General features: G+C 53.0%; 1 protein-coding gene across 1 annotated transcript; it reads left to right on the top strand.

Annotated features, from left to right (window-relative positions):
* The first annotated feature begins 5,485 nt into the window (after nucleotides 1–5,485).
* Nucleotides 5,486–8,948, top strand: LOC104021089 (BTB/POZ domain-containing protein KCTD12). Its single transcript, XM_087748752.1, has 2 exons — nucleotides 5,486–5,608; nucleotides 7,323–8,948. Exon 2 carries the CDS (start codon nucleotides 7,347–7,349, stop codon nucleotides 8,235–8,237), a length of 891 nt encoding a protein of 296 aa, XP_087604878.1. The 5' UTR covers nucleotides 5,486–5,608; nucleotides 7,323–7,346; the 3' UTR covers nucleotides 8,238–8,948.
* Nucleotides 8,949–20,027: the final 11,079 nt, after the last annotated feature.

A 20,027-nucleotide genomic window follows, 5' to 3' on the forward strand; every position in this document is an offset into this window, starting at 1 on the left:
AAGGATCGTCGCTTCTATTTAACTTCACGTGTGCGTGTGGCCTGTGCCTACCTGTACGGCTCCTGGAGAAGGGAGGTGAAGGAAGAGAGCCAAAGAGATGTCTCAGGGATGCCGGTGGGGGTTTGCTGCTGATTTATGGCCATCTAGGAGCCTGTGCAGGATCAGTGATTCAGGGGTGAGAGCCCCTTTGACCCTCCGCTCTTCTCACTGACACTTGAAAACCCCAGGGTGGGATTTAAATGAGCACATAGAGAGGGAACGGCAAGAGGAAAGCTGAAAGAAACACTGCACAGAGGAAGAAGAGAGGAGAAATGCAGATGGGGAAGAGGGAGACAGAGCTGGAAGTATGGGGAAGGAACAGAGGTGCTGCAAGGGGTAACTTTCCCACTGACTGGTGGTGATACAGCCTTAGGAGCCTGAACATATTAAAAATAATGCGGTGCCCCGTAAGAGTCTTGCACTCAGGGCTTACGCTGCCTTTTTAGGACTAGCTCCACGTTGTTTAAGGATGAAAGATTCCTGCATTTAGCCCTCATTTGTGAATCATAACAGTGGCACAGTGGAATTTGAACCTCTGTGTGCTGGACCCTTCTGACGTACATGAAATACAGGACTTTTCCACTAATAAATATTCCTTCCTCAACACGCATTTCTCCTTGTTATCTCTAGATAAGAAACTGATCAAGCAGATGTAGCAGCATCGGTTCTGTGACAACATCCTTGCAACATGATGTATCACAAGATCACCATCAGAGCAGGGCGCATAACTGATTTTTTTTTTTTAGCTGAGAAAAAAATCAGGCAATGGAAAAATTTGTGTCTTATTTTCAGTTTATAGTCCTTTCAGCCCTTAAAAATACATATTTAAAGATGTTTCAAAGAGTTTTGGAGCAGCACAACGGGGCTTTTAGCAACGCTCATGGTGACGGGGGAGCGGGCAGGACCCCCCAGTCTGCGGATGAGGAGGTCGAGGCCCTGCGAGGTGAAGTGAATTATGTCGCAGCTCAGAAAACATGAAGAGCTGGAAATAGCAGCCAGGAAGCTATGCCAGCGCCTTCCTTGCAATCACCAGACCACATTCTGTGTAATAACAGAGTGGACACAAACAAACACGCATTAAGCCCATTCCTTCCTTCTCTTGGGACGCGGATGAATCACGTTCCACTGTTGCAGTTGATAAAAGTCTTCAGAAGTCAGAGAGGGACCCAATTTCTTGTTTTGTTCTTTTTTGGAAGAACTTGCAAAGGCTGGTTTATAAAACCTCTTGGCAACTTCTTCTGAGTTTCCAGACCCCCTCATCGCTCCTATGGTGCGAAACATCTTCCCCTTCTCTGGAGATCATGCTTCAAGTTGCCTCAAGACATGTCAGCAGAGGCCTGGATGCTTTCCATTTCAGCTCATGAAAATCTCTGCACCAATTTGAGTCTCAGTAACGTGGAGGACAAACCACTAAAGCAGAACAGTGCATTTTCACTTAGATGGGAAGGTCTCTTGAAGGCACCAGTGTCACATCTCACGAGACAAGCGCCAGGGTTGGCGTGAGAAATGCAGAGGGCTGAACTGTTGCTCAGATGATGGTGGACAGGAATTTGCAGGCAGAATGAGTCTAATCCATCTGAACACCAACTGGAGAGGAAAGTGCCAGCTAATATTCATCGCTTCGGTCCAAAGGGAGGCTGGAGGAGGGCGACTGAATTTGTTCTTCCAGGATGTAGTGGCACAGACACGGGGTAAATACACACCTTGATGTATTTGCTGCATGCCTGGAGCCCTGCGTTGAGCAGCTGGGGTAAATGACGTTTTCTCCGCAGCTTCCCAAGACCTCAGCACCAGCATCCTCCCTGCTGTCCACCTCTCACCATGCCTGTCCTGGACTCTCAGCACGATGGTGCGCAGCCTCCAGGATAACTCCGCTGACCCCAAAATAAGGTCCCCATCCCTCCAGCCTGGCAGCTCCCGCTCCGGGCAGGGATGCCACCCTGCCGAGGGCACTGGGCAGAGCATTTTCTGTTGTGAGCCTCCAACTAATTCCCCCAGGGCAGCCTTGCTTTTGTAGCCTTCCAAATGCATTATCAAATTCAGGTTATTTTTAGGCTCGTTTCCTAAGGAAACAAGATTAATATGGTCGCAGCGCAGGCACGCATGTCTGCGTGCTGTGTGTGAGACAGTGTGCCTCTGCGTCTGCCTTCCCCCATATATTCGGAATTCTTTGGGCAATTTCAACTGAGTTTGGTGTAGCACTGTAAGGTCTCAAAGAGATCACTTTCTGACAGAACAAGGGAAAATAGTGGACTGGACAGAGGAGAAGCTTAATGTAAGTACTTCCAGCAAATAAAGGCTAATATACTCACCAGACTGACCCCCTCCAGCTTTCCCTTCCTGCACGTTCAGAGCCTTTGCCCTTGTTGGGAGGGAAACACAAGCCATGGGGGGTCCTTCAAACAAAGCCCACAGCCCCCAGTCCTTGTGGCTTGGGGGACGTTGAGTGGGCAACCCCTCCCACTAGGCAAATCAGGGTGTTTCATGGAGCCACAGCCCACAGTGGAGATTTTAACGCAAAGCACAACTGCCCACACACAGCCTGCCTGCTATTTGCATCTGGCTGCTCACATTTGCTCATGTCCAAAAGCCTTTTTAACAGGGCTTCTTATTCCACGTCTGCCTGTGCTGGCATCAGATAAGGTTTTGTAAGACTGCCACCAGGATTTTGGCCAGGGAGAAGCACAGAAATCGGTACAGAGAGGTTTTTTCCATGTTCTTTGCTTCTGTGCAAGTCCCTAGCGGGCCAGGATGGGTGAGAGGGAGGATGGTCTGAAGTGCTAATTATGGTTGATTATGAAGCTTTGGTTATGGCTGGGGCCACGGCATCTTCTGGAGATAGGGTTGTAGCCCAACAGAGCTGAAAATTCACTGGGAATTTTTCAATTAACTTGCAGTCATATTGGATCGGGCCTCCAGAAGAGTGAGACAGAAATACACTGGATTTCATCCTCACCCAACTCTACCAGTCAAACGGGCTCATGGTGACTACATTTGCCCCCAGGCCATATTCAAAGAAGATGCTTCAACTACTTGTTGAGCAAAGCAATCTCCATCATCCATCCATCCATCCATCCATCCATCCATCCATCCCAGCCAGGATTTTGGTTAGGTCCAATACCCAGCTGTAATCATTTTACACAACAGTCCGGTGGGGAAGAATTTGGCTTTCCAAGTTTTCAACATCTTTTTCTCTTAAGTTATAGCATTTGCAGGTGAAACAAAATTCTGAGGTAAAAAAAGTTATGATGTTAAAAAGATTCCCTATTTCCCCTTCCTTTTTTTTTTTCTATTTTTTTAGTTTGGGGCATTTTTTGTTGTTCATGTCTATAATCTCAAAACACTTTATCCCAGTTTTAACTTTCTCCCCTCTATAAATATATTCCACAAAATATGCACATGGGAAAGTTCCTGTTTTAATGAGTGAAAAGTTAGCCTTCGCAGCCCTGATCCACCTCGCTAATAATCACAAACCCTGAATTCGCAGGACGCTGCTGAATTCAAGACACCTCCACTAACGTGGGATTTTTCAGGGAGCGCTCCCACCTGCAAACAGAGCTGCTGGCAGATAGCCCTGCGATTTATAGAAAGATAAGCAAACAGCCCTGACGGGACGCATGCAAAAGCTGATCCATGAGCTCATTTTAACGCTGAGGCTGTCCCCTCCACCGGCTGCTCTTTGCAGAGCCATGTCGCATTTGCTTTTCCATGTCAGGGCTTTCTTCAGGTAGCCTTTGAGTCGCTATAGCAAGACTGATACCTACAGATTTATTCTTTCAAAATAGTGACAGACCCAGGGAAGAGCATCCTGGCTCGTTTATTCAGAGAGGCGTCCCATCTCTAACTGTACTTTTGGTGACCACATCACATCTGTGCAATGATAATGCTGGGATACAAGAAAACAGCAATGAGAAGTCCAAACAGAAAAATTACTTGAACCTAAGTTCCCAGACTCAGTGTGGGATCTGATCTTTAGGTGGAGTAGAAATTGTATCTTCTGCCCTTACAAAATTTGACAGGTACGTGTAAATAAAATCATAGATAAACTCAAGTCAGGTGTGTTATCACAGAAAGCTAGGTTTTAGGCTGCCTTCATCAGAAGACTTTTAGGAAATGGGCAATTATTAAGATGATGTTTGGAGTTGTATTTTCCTGTCTTTAGAGAAAAATGGCCTTTTTAAACAAACAAAAAAGAGATGGATTCTCTCTTCTCATGCCTGGCTTTACCAGCACTACCAAACAGGCTCTCACAACAGGCTAAGCATCCCAGCGGGTGTTATTCGCACCTTGGGAAAGGAGACTTAAGCTCAAGAATATAAAACTGTCTCAGGAACAGCAATATGGACCAAACAAGTGGAAGTTTTCAACAGACCCTGAGCAAATTGTCTGGGGCAGAACAGTGACCTTGTTTCCATCCCTAGTTGCCTGTCTCTGCACAAGCCCTGGCCAGCTGTGGGGCTCTGTGGCTACGCATTGCCACGTGGACCTCGAGGTGTCCCCAAGCCAGCCCTGACGTAGGTGCTAATATCGGTGAAGACAGAGCAGAAAGGCCTCCAGCAAGCAGTGGCCCTTTGGAGAAGGGTCTGCGGTCCTTGAGCATCCTGCTCTGTGTCATTACTGCCCCGGGTACCTGAGGGCTGATATGGGCTTGTTGGAGCTGCACTCTCCCCTCGGAGCACCGTGGAGATGCACCTCCCCATGGCAGGGAGATGTGGGATTGGGGCATGAGCTGGGACAGCGGGAGGGTGGCTACAGCCAGGCCAGGCTCGAAGGAGGAGGGATGCCCTGGCAACCAGCAGGTTTGGGGGACCGCTTCCACCTCTCACCCGGGGTCTTGCATCTGCCCGTGGTTCCCCGAGCACGCCGAGCCCCTCGGGTCTGCGGTTTGTGCTGAGCCCCACAGCTGGCCAGCCAGCTGTAATGGTGCCAGGCCCTGGGCCATGCACCCCACTGGGCCAGTTTGGCCAGGCTGGGGCTACCAGCTGGCCACACTCCCTGGCCAAACACCGGCTCCTGCCTGCAGCCAGGGCAAAGAGGGCCAGCGCCTACTCCCACCACCGCACCACGAGTGTGCAAAGCACTTTGTGCCCTGCAGCGCAGCATCTTAAGGGCTGCCATCCCCTTCCCATGGCCAGCCTGGGGCTGGGGGTGCAGGGCAGGCAGCCCCCCGGTGCCCCCCGGGACCTGCCGGAGGGGACGCGGTGCTGCAATGCTCTCGCCCGGCTGGGTAATGGCACCAGAGCCAAATCCTGCTTCGCCAGGGGATGGAAAAGGCCCCCCCCCGAATCCCCTCCCGGGCACGGAGCTCCCCGGTGTGTGTGGGGGTGCAGGGATGGGGGGACCGATCCGGCAGCGGGGGAGGCGGGGAGGGAGGGCGGGGGCGAGGCGGGCCCGGGGCCGGCGGGGGATGGCGCTCGCCGCCTTCCCGGCCATAAAACGGCGGGGCCAGGGCCGGGCGGGCAGAGCGGAGCGGCGGCACGGCACGGCACGGCACGGCACGGCACGGCACGGCACGGCACGGCACGGCACGGCACGGCACGGAGCGGCACGGCCGGGCAGCCCTGCGGAGGTAACGGGGGCGGCGGGGTGCCAGCCCCGCTGGGATGGGGCAGGCTGCGGGGAGAGGAGGGGCCCCGGGCCGGTGCGGTGCCGGGAGAGCTGGGGACAGCTGCGGCTGCCGGAGCAGGGGTGTCCCCGGCCGTGTCCCGCTGGTTTTTTGTCCCGGGTGCGGGGAGGGGGTGCAGCTCAGTGCGTGGGACAGGCAGGGGGGCGGCTTTCCTTGTGTGTGTGTGTGTCCCCGAGCCCCTGCAAACCCCTAGCCCTGCTGTGGGCAGCCCAGCTGCAGCCCTCAGCCTCCGCCACCCGTGCCAAAAGGGATCCGGCTCTTGCCAGATGAGCTCCAGGCACAGGCAGGCTCCTGCCTGGTCTCCTGTAGCAGCGGCGTGGACGTATCACCAGAGCAAGGGACTAAAAGCCACCACGGGAGAGGATTTGGGAAGCTGGAAGCCGGGTGGACCACGCTGATCCTCTTTCCGAGCTTTGCGGTCCCGTCCTTGGCAGAGGCTTGCCCGAGTCGCGCCTTGTTCCAAGCCGATTCTCCCTGCACATCCCTACAAGCTGGGAGGAGGCGTGTGCCCACGAAATGCAGGCTCAGCTCTCCCCCCCACCCAAAAGTGCCCACAGAGTTTTATCTTTGCCCTTTAGTTGCTCTGAAATTTCCATTCAGACCCTTTTCTGCTGCTGATCCTTTAGTGTTGTTTCTTGGCTGCAGGACCAGTCCCCGGGGGGTGCAGGCAGCTACTTCCAACTTCAAAGCAGTCCCAGGTCTGCGCTAACATTGCACAGGGGAGCGGGCAGAGCTTCAGGCCAAGCCTGCCAGGCAGGTAGGGACGGCGCAGGGAAACCCCGTCTCTCCGTGGTCTCCCACATCCCTGCACTGAGCACTGCTTGGCCAGGCTGGATCTGGAGTCCGTCTGCTGAGCCAGGTTTATGTAAGCACTGATTTGCAGTGTCAAGAGATGCCTAAGAATCAGCTTGCCTTTGGAAAATGTATAAAAACTTGGCATCTGGCCCAAGGCTGTACCAGTAGCCCAGTATTTGTCTTGGTCCCAGACCCTTGGAGAGATTCTGCCATCTCCCACCTGCTCTCAGCTTGGCCACGCATCTCTATTGAGTACTTTCCAGGAGCCAGGATGGAGGAGGAGTGCACTGTCGCTCTGTCCTTTATAGTGGTATCTACCATTGCTTTTCTGGCAGACCTGTGGGTGCTCCTTGCGTGGGACCATAAACTCCCCTCCAGCTCACCGGCTCGGCAGGCGCTGCGCCGTACTGCGGTCCTCCCTTGGCACGCTCGCCCGCTCCTCCTGACAGGCAGGATGCTGGGCCAGGCGGGTCGCCGGTCAGACCCAGGGTGTGACGGTCCTGGCTTTCCTGTTGTTAACATCAGTACGGCATCACTGCGCCTTCCTTGGCAAAGGTGCTGAGCCCCAGCCACGGGAGCTGACTGTTGGGAGGGCTGCAGGTGGAGACAGCGTGTTCAGAGCATGGGCAATGCTCTTCCCTTCTTGTGGCGTGGAAGGGAAGGCGGCGTTAGCTAATGTTGCTTATTCCAAGAGCCAGGGATTAGGGAAGAGAGCTGACTTGCAGACTCCTGGAGAGACAGGGACCTGATCCTGCACTGCTTGCTGACCCAAAGCAAGTGCGTTCTCGCTTGGGATCAGTAGGACGATGAGCTGTGTCTGCTGGCAGGCTTAACATTGGCACGTCGCTGCTTTTTGTTGCAGGTGGGAAGGCAGCGGTAGCTCACTATGGCCCTGGCAGACAGCGCGGGCTGTGCCAAACCCAGCGAGGACTTCCCTTTCCCCGAGATCATTGAACTCAATGTGGGTGGACAAGTCTACATCACTCGCCACCCCACCCTGGTCAGCGTGCCTGGCTCGCTCCTCTGGGAGATGTTCACCCAGAAGAACGTCCGCTCCCTGGCCCGCGACAGCAAGGGACGGTTCTTCGTGGATCGGGATGGCTTCCTCTTCCGCTACATCTTGGATTACATGAGGGACCAGCAGCTGGTGCTGCCCGACCACTTCCCGGAGAGGAGCCGTCTGCAGCGAGAGGCCGAGTACTTCATGCTGCCGGAGCTTGTGAAGATGCTGGCCCCCAAGCTCAGCAAGCAGAACTCGCTGGGAGATGACCCATGCCAAAGCGACCCGGAGGAGCTCTCCCCCAATGCGGATGCCACCCGCAACCTGACCTCTGCCAGTGCCACGCTCCCCAGCGCTGTGGCTGGTGGCCCCGGGGCTGCCGTCACTGCTGGTGTGGGTGCTACCGGCACCGATGTCCGCAGGGCAGGTTTCATCACCATCGGCTACCGGGGCTCCTACACCCTGGGCAGGGACAGCCAGACGGATGCCAAGTTCCGCAGGGTGGCGCGGATCATGGTCTGCGGCAAGACATCGCTGGCCAAGGAGGTCTTTGGGGATACCTTGAATGAGAGCAGGGACCCGGACAGGCCCCCGGAGAGGTACACCTCCAGGTACTACCTCAAATTCACCTTTCTGGAGCAAGCCTTTGATAAACTGGCCGATGCTGGCTTCCACATGGTGGCTTGCAACTCCACAGGCACCTGTGCCTTCGCCCACGACCAGACAGATGACAGGATCTGGACCTCTTACACCGAATATGTTTTCTATCGTGAGTGATACCAAAAAAAAAAAACCACCCACAAACCAAACACCAACTCTCCCTTTCCTCTCCTGTGCCGGCTGTTGCCTAGAAGGTAGACATCCGACCCTAAATCCCAGCGTCCCCTCTTTGCTTCCTTTTGAGTTTGTTCTTGGGTTTTTTTCCCCCTCCTTCCTCCACGTTGAACCTGTTCAGCTCTTCCTTGTAGCAGCTGCTGACCACCAACCTTCTTCCCTTTCTCCGAGTTCTGCAGTAGCCGCCTGTAGCTCCCAACCTTCCCTGGATGTGTGGACTTGGACACTGTCGTGTATGTGTTTTGGGTGGGAGGGGGGGATACAGCGGACTGTGCTCTGGGCTGGGATTCCTGCGGCTGGATGAGCTTGTCCCGGTTGGACACTGAACTCGGCTCTCACGCCCTATACGCCATGCAGCTCCCCAGGAACATGCTGCATACACTGTATTTGATCTGCCAAGGGGTTTGAGTGAGAAAGCATTGGTTTAAGGACATGGAGAAAGGTGGGAAGCAGAGAGGAGGGTGGGGAGAGGGGTGGAAAGATGAAGCCTCGCGGCACGGATATATTGCCATTAGCCCATGTAAGCAGCTTAGCGTTTAGACTGTCAGTGCTTGGGAAGGTTAGATAAAGATGCACCCTGTGTTTGCAGTTCTGATTTGAAGCATCACTGCTGCTCTGGGATGCCTTGGGGGTTTTTTTGGGGGGGTGGGAGTGGGCGGATAGACAGATGCTCTGTTCATGCATACATGGAGGGAGGTGGGGGGGAGCGGGGAAGGCTTTAAACGCTGAAGGGTGTAAAATGCTTATACATCTCTCAAACTAGTTGGAGGTCTGTCAGAAAAAAGTACCTTCATCTTTCCTTCGGAGTACGATAGCGACGTGGGCTTCAGAGGGATGGGGTTGGGTTGCTCCGGTGAGCAGCAGTCGGGCTCAGCCGCAGTCACGACTTCACAGATTAAAGGGAATCTTTGCCCAACGTGAAAATCTCTGCCATTTTGGCAATCTCGTGCAAAGGTCTCTCCAATCACAGCTCTCCAAGGCCTGCTTTTGGGCCTGGGGCTGGCTGCTGCTGCTTTACTACGCCTGGGCAATGTGTAATAAAGGAACAAAAATGACTCGCCTCCGTCTTCGTGTGCCGAGGTGCAAAGGAGGTAGTGCTGGTTGTGTGCTACGTGCACGCGGAGGTGTTGCTCGAGCAGACAACAGCGCTGGCACATGGGCAGGGGGCAATGTGCTTTAGGATATGGATTTAAATATAAGGAGAAGAAAGGAAGACAAACTTCCTGGAGCCCTCTTGCCTTCCTCTGACCCCCCTCCTCCTCTTTGAACCCTCACTCCCATCCCAGTTGGGCCGAATTGCAACGCAGCACATCCCTGCAGGGATGCTGATGCAAGCGGTTGGGTCCAGAATTCCCCCCCTGCCTGCAGACCAGCCCTGGATGATGCATTCATCCCCATCACTCAAGCAGAGCCTTGCAAGCTCTGGTACAAGGGGTCAGCCTGCAGATCTCGGTGCCACTGCCTGCGGGAGCAGTCGCAGGTGGCCCCGCTACCCTGATGTCCCCAGCTGCTGCCAGCTCCCCCTCTGTTGCTCTGCTAGGTCTCGGCTCCCTTACACCCACCATCCAGCCCTGGTCCCCCACCTCTGGCTGCTTCTCCAGCAGCCCCTGTGGAGCTCTCGGCGCAGGGAGCTAAAGGATCGCCTCAGCTGGATGCCAGCCCAAGGGCGTTTCGGTTTGGGGGTCACTTGGGAGGAAGGTTTGCAGCTGGTTTCCGAAGAGGCGGGAGGGCTGCAGTCTTCTGGCATGCAGGGTGAGCAAAAACTTTGCAGTGAGGCAATCCCTCTCTCCTGAAGAAGGGGAAGGTGAAAATCATATTTTTTATAAGGGCCCGTTCCTCATTGCAACAGCATTTTGAAGAGGAAATGACAACCAGCTTTAAAAAAAGAAAAGAAAAAGGAACTTGAGCTCCATGTGGAAAGAGAGGGTGAAGGACAGAATTAAAATGTTTTAAGTAAAGGGGGAAGCGACATGCACTCCATGTTTGCCCGTATTTTTTTTATAACTAAAGATTTTTCTGATCTTTTATTAACTAGGACTGATCAGAAAAAGAAATTGCTGCCTTGTGAGAAATGCTAGTGTTTTGAACTTTGCCTTTCCCCTCTGGAACTGGACTGAAAAATTGACCTCACAGGAGGAAGCATTTTTCCTGAGGGAGAGACCATAATGGCAAAGTCAACATTTAGGTGGTTTTGATCTGCCAGGTTATGTGATCTGGGCTGTTAAACCTAATACTCAGTGAAGTACGATCAGAGCAGAAGAATTCACTTTTTAATCATTTTAGAGTCTGAAGGTTTTCATGAAAACCAATACTTTGTGAAAAAATATGTTGGTTGACATCTATCTCAACAAAAATACAACAAATTTGGGGTTGTTTCTTTTCTTTGCATATATCTAGTAATAGAAAGAGCATCCTTTTGCTGCTGCCTGTGGCTGGAAGGAGAACCTGGTTAATTTGATCCTTAGGGGAGACCATTTGCAGAGAAATGGGGGCATGGAAAACCATCTATTTGAGGTTCTCATCCTCTGAACAGTCATGGCAAGTCACTCGAGCTGGACAAAAAAAAGCAGGGGATGGCTGAAGTGAGTTGGGAAGCTCTCTCAGTCTCCAGGGCTTCAGGGAGACAGTGCAGAAGGCACTTTCCTGGTGTCGCCTGTTTTGCTGGCTTTTCCTGGGAATGTGCCTGCATTTCTGTGTGTTTCCAGATCTCGAGCTGCTTGCTGGACCACGGTGGTCTGTCTCTGGGTTGGGCTTGTTCAAAGCACCTAGACGTCCTTCGCTCTCCTTGAGCCTGTGATCTCTCCTCAGCATCTCCCACCATCCAGGATGTCCGTAGGGACTCAAGGGAAAAATCAAGTCTTGTTCAGTCTCCTTCCCTCCAGCCAGCCCTGGCTGTTGGACCCAGAGGTGATTTTCTGGGCGGGCAGGCTGCAGTGCACACCCACAGTAAGCCAGAATGGGTTGCATGTGCATGTCTTTGGGGGATTAGTCATGTTGCCTGCAAAAGCCCAGGGCCGGGAGGGATCCTTGTGATTATTTTAACCTGACCTGTGCTGAGCAGTCATCAGCTTTTCTGAAGGGAGTCCTGCTGCGAATGAGAGGTGGGGACTGTGTCTCAGCTAGAGCTGGTCCACCCCCCGATGCCAGACCACCTACCACCTTGGCCTTGAGGATGGTTTACAGGATAGTGTAAGAAGCCCACAGCCTCCCAAGGGGGTCTCCGTGGGGCAGCAGGTCCCTTGTGGAAAAGCATGGACCATGGTAGGGGAGAGCGTCCTTTGGGAAGGCATCTGGTCTCACTGCAAAGCTCAGCAGCTGCTGAGCTCACCAGAAACCAAGGAGTATTTTCATAAAGGGCTTTAACTTTCAAAGCTTCTTTTCCCTCTGACGGGTAGTGTAACTCACCCTTTCATTTAGAGATCCCCAGAAAATCATCCATCCCAAAATAATATCCCTTGTTCAAATGAGGCAGAACATGAACTTGGGCTGGGTCTGCGTTCCCAGGCGAGCACCCTGCCCACAAATTGCTGGTTACTTGCTCAGTGTCTCATTCTGCACAAAAACTGCAGGAACTAAGCTTTCCCCATAAGGAAAAACCAAATCCCATCTGTCTCCATCAGACACTTCTGCCACCCTGAAAGAACATCTGAAAACATTTTATCTCCTAGGTCTGTCTTCAGCCCCTCTGTAAGGGGACCTCCTTTGAGGCAGAGGAGTCCTGCCCTGCCCAGAAGCTGAGCTCTCCCCATCCTGCCAGCAGCCAGGAGGCAATAAGGATGGACCAGACCAATACTGGGGGACTGGGAAGAGGACAAGCAGGGTCCCATGGGGTCCAGAAGATTAGAGAGGTTAGAGGGGAGACACAGAAAACCCTGTCCCCATCCTAGAAATCCCGTCCTGCCATGGGAGACCTGAGAAGCCCAGGCTGCTCAGCACACCACAAAGATTGAGGCTGACTAGATTGCGGTGTTGAAATAATGAAGATCTTAATTGATCAAGAAGCACAGAAAGGGTAGAAGCAGCCGTAGCTGGAAGCTGTAACCAGCCTCTTCCAATCTGAAAAATAAAACCCCAAAAACCTACCTTTAACAGCATGGGTATTCGCCACTGAGAAAAACTGTTGGAGAGATGGGAGTTCTCCAGTTCTTGGTGCAGAAACTGCAGCCTGGATGCCTTCTGTAGGAAGGGGTTTAACAAAACAAAGCTTTTAGGCTCAGTTTAGCAGCTGACACCGGTTGGCTGCAATGTGCACGAGGTGAGACAACATGCAGAGCATTGCTCTGCTCTGGCCAGCCATGAAGAGGCCTCTGGGCCTCCTTCCTGGGGCCACGGGAGAAGCAGCAGAGGAAATGCACTGAGCAGTCAATGTTTGCCTTTGCTGGAAGTCGTGAGAGCCAGAAGATGCTTTGGGTTGGGTAAGCTGTTCCGGCAGCTGGCAGAGAGCTGCAGGAGCACTTTGCCAAATGAAGCTTGTTCAACCTGTGCTGACAGCTTGTTCTGAGCTAAAGCAGGTTAGACTTTGTGACTTCGTGACATGCAGATGGTTTTCTTAAAAGGCTCTTGCAGTTAAAAAAGTTTTGCTTAGTTCTAGGTGGTGGATGGCTGGGAATTATCACCCCCCTCCTCTGGGAGAGCTGTACGGTATCTGACTGAAATATGTTCTTGCAAGTAGACTAAACCAGATTTCATCTAAATCATATTTGAGGCCACAGTACAACCCCTGCATCCCAGATGTCTGTTCCCTCTCCCTCCTTACCCTGCTCCAGGCTAGATACACTGTGATGCAGAGCCCGCTTTGCCAACAGCATCCTTACAGTGACCCCAAAGGGAACATCAGCCCCCAACACCCCAGAGCAGCAGGACAAATCTGCCATCATAAATAATTTTTTTTCCTGTTCACAGACTACTCTAGAGCACAGAAAACTTAACTCAGCCCCGCGGTTTCCTAGACTCAGCCCGAAATTGGATGATGTGGTTCAGCAGGAGGCAGAGGAGTATGCAGCAATTATAGAGGATAAACACAGCTCTTTACTGCATACTGTCAAGTGCCAGCCTCTCTTGCAGTTCTAATCAGGGACACAAAAAGCCTCTCCTGCCAGCAGCGCGAAGAAGAGCATTTGTATGGAAAGCACAAATCGCCTGGCTGGTGTTACCGGAGGAGCCGTACAAACCCAGCCTTGCCGGATTAATTTAGGAGCTCCGGCAAAGGCTGACTGGGGCTCACAGGCAGGGATGATCTGATGTTCCTGATCGTTGGAGCGAGTGAGATGGAGCCTGGCCTTGTCATGGTCCTCTCCCATCATCGTTTAGAGGACCTCTGTAGGAAGGCAGGGAAGAGGACCACATTGCATCCTCTTTCTCTAGACCTGAGGTCCTTGGCATGTTGTCTCCGGTTGATGCCACAGCTGAGTCCAGGCCACCTATGCCTGATGGGAGGAACCATATCAAAGCCACCACAGCAGAGGATAGAGACTGGGGAGCTTGATGATGCACACCTCGGTGCCCACCCCAGGGACCATGGCTGGGAAGAACAGCCCTCTCCCCACAAGCATGCAGAAGGGTACTGTAGATTTCACAAGTGGAAGCCAAGTTTCAGATGCAATTTGGGATGCACATCCTCCATTTCCCAGCCTTCAGTGAGCCCAGTTTGCAGGCTGCTCAGCCCTTTCTAAACGTGCAGATCCCTTCAGCGTTGAGGAAGCTGCCCCCAATGCCTAGATGGTTTTAGCTCAATTTCTTAAGGAGAGAGGTTTGTGTAACCTCACACAGCGTGTTCCTTCCTTTTTCTTAAAGGACCTGAACCTGTGGGCTAGTTTCACTCCAACCTGGGAGTGTTTCAACTATTAGGAGACTGCCAGGCTCATGAAAATATGTTTTGGGGTATAGCAGACCTCCTCAAATCCCCCTCCCCCTGCCCAGAGCATAAGCTCAACCTTAAAGAGGCAAAACCACGCACGAAAATGGACTTTGTGGGCTCCCTGCCCTCTGCAAGCTCCACAGGGAAGCAGCCTGCTGAGCCTGTGCAGGAGCTGGCGAGCCTTGGAGTGCACCAGAGTCAGGTTCGTGCTTAATTTACAGGTCCCCTGTGGATGCAGATCGAGGTACTGAGCAGAGCTGGAAAATCAAGGATGCTCAGATGCTTAAAGCTTATGCTTTGAGCCTGTAGAGCATTCACTGCACCTCTGCCTTGGGTGGCAGCTTGCCTGTACCAGCTCTTCCTTCACCCCAGCATAGTTTGACCAAGACGTGTGGCCAAATAGCCCCCAAGGTTAGAGAGGTTAAAGGCAATCCCTAGAGCTCAGGAGGGCATCTGAACCAGAGGTGGACCTTGAGACAGGCAGCAGTCTGGCAGACGAGAGCACACTGTGTTGGTAATGGAGGATAACCCGCCAGAGACCTGCAAAAGAGCAGCTTCATCCACAAAACTCTGCAGCAAGTCTCTGCCTTTCACTTGGATCTGCAGGGAGGCAGTGGTACCTCTGACAGAAGGAAAAGTCCCTAACGGAGAGGCAGCAGGAGAATTACTGGGACAAATTAGTGGGTTTCTAAAAACAAGAACTTTTTATTTAAGGGAAGGGAACATAAAATCCAGAGTAAAGCTCAATGGGAGGGCATGGGAGTCTTGCGAACAACCTTGGGGATTTCTGCACATCCCATTGCTGCAGAGCCATCCCAAGAGTCAGCTCCAGGGCACACAGCTGCAGAGCCACCACGCAGCCCGGCCACGAGGGCCACCAGAGCCTGGGAGTGGGGATCGCCCTCCAGACGGGGCTTCCGAGGGGCCCTCGTACTCCGTGCTCCGCGGAGGAGGCTGTAAAACCTCGGTGCTCCCAGCAGAGCAGGGCATGAAGGAGGGACAGGCAGGAACAGCCCTGGGAGCTCCCAGCGGAGGATGAGGGAACATTGCCATAAAAAGAAGCAATAAAAACAACTGGCTTGAGGCTTTGCTGTTCCCCCTCCACACTCCCCAGCATCAGCTCCTGGCTACAGCCCATGCCTCAGAGCAGGACCGTGAGGGGCTCGGCATGGCTGGGGTATGGCTGATGTCCTTCCTCTGGAGGGGCTGGTGGACATCTCTGCCACACCACTCTTTCAACCCCAGCATTTTAAAATTTCTCCATCCTCACTCAAAACCAGGGCTGGGCATGTGACAAGGAGCAGTTTTGGGTGCTGCAGGGTTGGTTATACCCTTTAGGGGCATAAGGAACGTCCCTGTCCCTGGAGAGTGGGGCAGTGTCCTGCGGGCGCTAGCAGGGGCCGCCACCATCCTCCCCTGACTGCATCCCATGAACGGGTGCTGAGGGCAGGGGACCCACCACCTCTCAAAAAAGTCCCTCACAGCTAGCTTTTCCCCCACCCGCACAACCTGCACCCTCATTTCTCCTGCTCCCGGGGCCCCTGGAGAGGGGTGGCTGCCCCTCCAAAGCTCTCCCTGAGAGCCAGGGACAAAGGCAGAGGTGGCACCGCCAGGATTCTCTTTCCCTACCAGTGTCCCAAAAGACAGAGACTCCCTAAATGGGGGGCAGTGCCCCAGGGTGCAGCTCAGCCTCCTGGGCGGGGGGCTGCTTTCTAGCATCTACAAAGAAAACGCTGCTGCTGTGCCCCAGCTCGGGACTCCTCTGCACTGGTACAAGTGTGTAATCCCGTCCCACCGACCCCAAAATGCATGCACATATGCGCTGGTTTGCTAGAGCCGGAGCGCTGCCCACCCTTGAGGCCACGCTCGTGGACCTCCACTAGCCACTGCATGGCTGCCTCAGCCCTCTTGGCTTTGCTGGAAGCTGTGATTTCACTAGACGTTCAGCTTTCAAGTTTGTTTGGTTTTTAGTTCGGGGCCCTTTTCCGTGACAAGGGAGGACTCGGAACCAAAAACCAAACAAAGGCATGAATGTTTAAGGCTCAAAGACAAAAAAAAGTAAATAAAGGAAACTGTAAAAAAAAATCTCAAGTTTTCCTTAACCCGATCTTGTGCTTTAGAGTTGGCCAGACAGACGGTGTTTATCAGTACCAGATTAGCAGAGACTTGTATCCAGAGAAGCTGATGGCTTTCATGGCCCAAAGAGACAAGGTCTAGCGAACCCAAAGCAGGGCTTCTGCCTGCTCTTCACGGATCCACGGGGCATATGGCAGAGGAAAAAGCAACAGGAGCAAGGGAAAAGAGCAAAGATCCTCTTTGCATGTCCCTGCGCAGCCAGGTGGGTCTGTGCTTTGCTGGATACAGCAGGCTCTGCTTCTCCTGTGGTTTAGGGACCCCGCTGAGGTGCCAGTGGTTCCCTTCCAGTGCCAGGAGCAGCAGCATGGGCAGTGCTGGAGTCTCATCCTGACATGGAACAGGGATGCTGCAGGGATGGGCACAGGCCCTGGGTTCAGCCCTACCCTGCGCTGCTGCAGCCTCACCCAGCTCACCCTGCCTCAGTTTCCTCAACCTACAACATCAGGCACCAGTCCTTGTTGGTCCTTGCGGGGAGGCTCTGTGGAGCCAAGCTCTCCTGGGGGCGATGAACCGGATACCCCTGCACTTCCCTCCCCTCGGAGCCGTCACGAAATGCCTGGTCACAGCCTGTCCGCATCTGCTCTCCACCTAGGAACCTGAAGCTAGCAAGCACGGAGAGGGCACTTCACCCTTGTAAGCCAACCTGTTTTAAAATAGCCTCCAGTCCCCGCAGTATAAATAGGAAACCCACCGAGTTTTACACTGTTTTGCCCCAGCTGGGGATCACTTCCTCAGAGCTGAGGCTTTCAACGAAAAAAAAAAGAATAATGCTCTAATCCTTCCCCTCTACAGCAGAACAACGGATTACAGCTCATTTAGTGAAGTCCCACTCGCCATGCAATTACACCCTGCGTATATCTATTATTCCCATTATGCCCGAGTCTTCTGGCTTAGTTGCCGGCTGGGGTTAAACCATGACATCAACTCAAAGGATTAAATGCCATTAAGGACCCAGGAGGACGGTCTTTTCCAGCTGCAAGCGGACGGTGCAGAGATCCTGAGGATAGGCATGTGCGTGCCGCCGTGTCCTCTCGGGGCTGAGCTGGTTCCAAGGAAGAGGAATGGAGGTAACAGGGTGACAGGGGGCAGGGTTTTCCCCTGCATTGCTGGTAAAAGCAACAGTTTAGTAGGTAGACTCCATAGTTAACCGAGAAAAAAGTAAGAAAGAGACAAGTAAACAGGAAACTGTTTCACAACCCTCCAGTCACCAAAGCTTCCCCCCGCTCAGCGCAGCTCCACAGCCCTCTGCCACGGCTGCTGCCTGTCCCAAAGTCTCCCCAGGGACGGGGTGTCTCTGCTGGCTCCCAGGCTGCCTGGGGTCACACGGGATCTGTTTTGCATGTGCTGTTCATGCTGACATTGTGGCAGCGAGTCTGGCACCCTAAAAAACAGGGCCATACCTCGGCTGGCCACCCACTGCGGAGGGGGAGCCAGCTTGCTCCTTGATATTTCACAGCAGCCTTTGCATGGGAAGGGGAGCTGCCCGGGGCTTCCCATGCGATCCAAGAGCTCCTGCGTTTACCAGTGATTTTGGAGCAGACAGAGAGACAGAGCCACCCTGACATTTGTAACTTCTTTTTTTTTTTTTCTGTAGAACTTGCATTTTTTAAATTCACGTACACCACAGCTGCGTTTCCAGCTTCTCATCTGTGTAAGTGGAAATGTCCTGTTTGACTTCAGTCACTTTAATGGAGCAACTCCAAACCTGAAGAAACCGAGGGTACAGCCAATGTTTCCCAATGGGCGTTCCCAAAATATTATTGTTCTTTGCATGCCTGGAGAGGATTTAACACAAAACCCCAGGGGAACAACAACAAAAAAAAAATCAACAAGGCGCCCCACGCTGCAGCCTTTTAACTATCATTTTGCTCCAGGGGAACTGAAGTCCCCAGGTCCTAGTTTGGAAGGATTCCCAGTCTTCTAGAAGTCACACTAGGAAAACAGGCCAGGAAAGTGCTTCTCAGCATGCCGGAAAGCTGAACACATACCAAGCACATCGGGGTTATGATAAGGGCTTGTTGCCTTATGCCAAATACCTCCATGCTCATGTGCCCTTCCCCCCCCCCAATTTAATGTTGCTGCTAACTCCACCTCCCAGCAAACTGCACTTTTCCAGACTCTGGAAAGCAAAGATGTTTCCTTGTGACGGGATATATTTGAATTTGCCAGGAGTGGTGAGGTCTTGGCACCAGGGACGTTCACCGTAGGCAGGTCTCCTCCCTCCCTCTGCGGGAGCTAAGGTCACCCATCATGTAAATGAAGGACAAACCATCCTGTCTCCTGTCAAGCAGAGGGCTGGCAGGAGTCAGGAAACCTTCCCTTGTTCTCAGGTTTACTGGCAGACACCCTAGCAGTGCTGGGTCCTCCTTGGGAGCAATGTTTTCTGGCTGGGCATCCCCTCCTCCCCGCACGGGGGTCTGCCACTGCCCAGGAGGGCTGACCTGCACCTCCCCTGGTCCCTCTGGCCGTGCTCCTCATGGTCACTGAATCCTGCAGCAGCAGCTTCTTCTGCTTTGAAGCTGCTTCAGAAGTTCCCAGAAGGTTCCTGTGGTGCACAGGCACACGCAATATCTAACCAACATCTGCTGTCCTGTTTCACAGGTTAATCAGTCAGTACCGGGGTCCAGAAATCCCAGCCCTGGCCCTCTGTAACACTGGGTCTTGCTGGAAGCAAGGCTATAAGGAGGCTTCAGGTGACTTAAGGAAACAGGCAGAGCCTGCAGGAGATGCAGGAACACTCGAAGTCTCCATGAACTAAAAAGTTTTGATCTACTCACCAGCAGCTCTAGCTGGGATTGTCCCCTTCCCTTCCCTTCCCTTCCCTTCCCTTCCCTTCCCTTCCCTTCCCTTCCCTTCCCTTCCCTTCCCTTCCCTTCCCTTCCCTTCCCTTCCCTTCCCTTCCCTTCCCTTCCCTTCCCTTCCCTTCCCTTCCCTTCCCTTCCCTTCCCTTCCCTTCCCTTCCCTTCCCTTCCCTTCCCTTCCCTTCCCTTCCCTTCCCTTCCCTTCCCTTCCCTTCCCTTCCCATCTTCAAACATACCCACTTTTTTATTCCAGAAACTTTGGGTTTCTTTGTGTAGTCAATCATTAAAAATCCACTAAAAATTCCACCAAAAGCAATTATTTCCCCCCAAATTATCTTTTGATAAAAAGGCAGGAGGGAGCATCATACCATGAAGAAAGGGGTACTGTTTGTTCAAGTCACCAAGAAGGGGCTGCAGGTTTCCTAGAGGAGCGATGCGCACGGCTTCCCAGCCCACCCGGGGAAAGGAGGCTTCCCCGTGTGCTCATGGCCAAAATTACAGACATCCCCCAGCTAGCAGTGGTCACTGCGACCTTCTGCGCAGATGTACATCCCACCAACGATAAGATCAGCAGCTCTGTGTACTCTCAGATAATTATCAAGATCTTGGATGAAAAACTTGGAGGGGGCTAAGAACAGCAGTAGCGTAACACGTGCTCAGGCTGAGCGCTGGTCCTGCGATGCCAAAGCACGGACCACCTCCTTGGAAGGCAGCAGCTGGTCTGGAGAGGTGGGAAAGCAGCAGCAGACAGTGTCCCCCAGGAGCTCAGTCACCCCCTTCTCTGTACATCAATGCTCGGTCAGAAAGGGGACTATTGATGCGAGACCAGCATCAGTAGGGAGGCTGGTTACAGCTGAGTTTGCAGCTTCAAAACAGATCCATTGCCAAAAGTGATTATTCAGTTGCCTGAAGCTGGCAGTTCATGTAATCAAGTAGATT

This window comes from Nipponia nippon, unplaced genomic scaffold (assembly GCF_047370975.1).
Source record: "Nipponia nippon isolate SJK-2023a ecotype South Korea unplaced genomic scaffold, ASM4737097v1 scaffold_12, whole genome shotgun sequence".
Classification (NCBI taxonomy): domain Eukaryota; kingdom Metazoa; phylum Chordata; class Aves; order Pelecaniformes; family Threskiornithidae; genus Nipponia; species Nipponia nippon.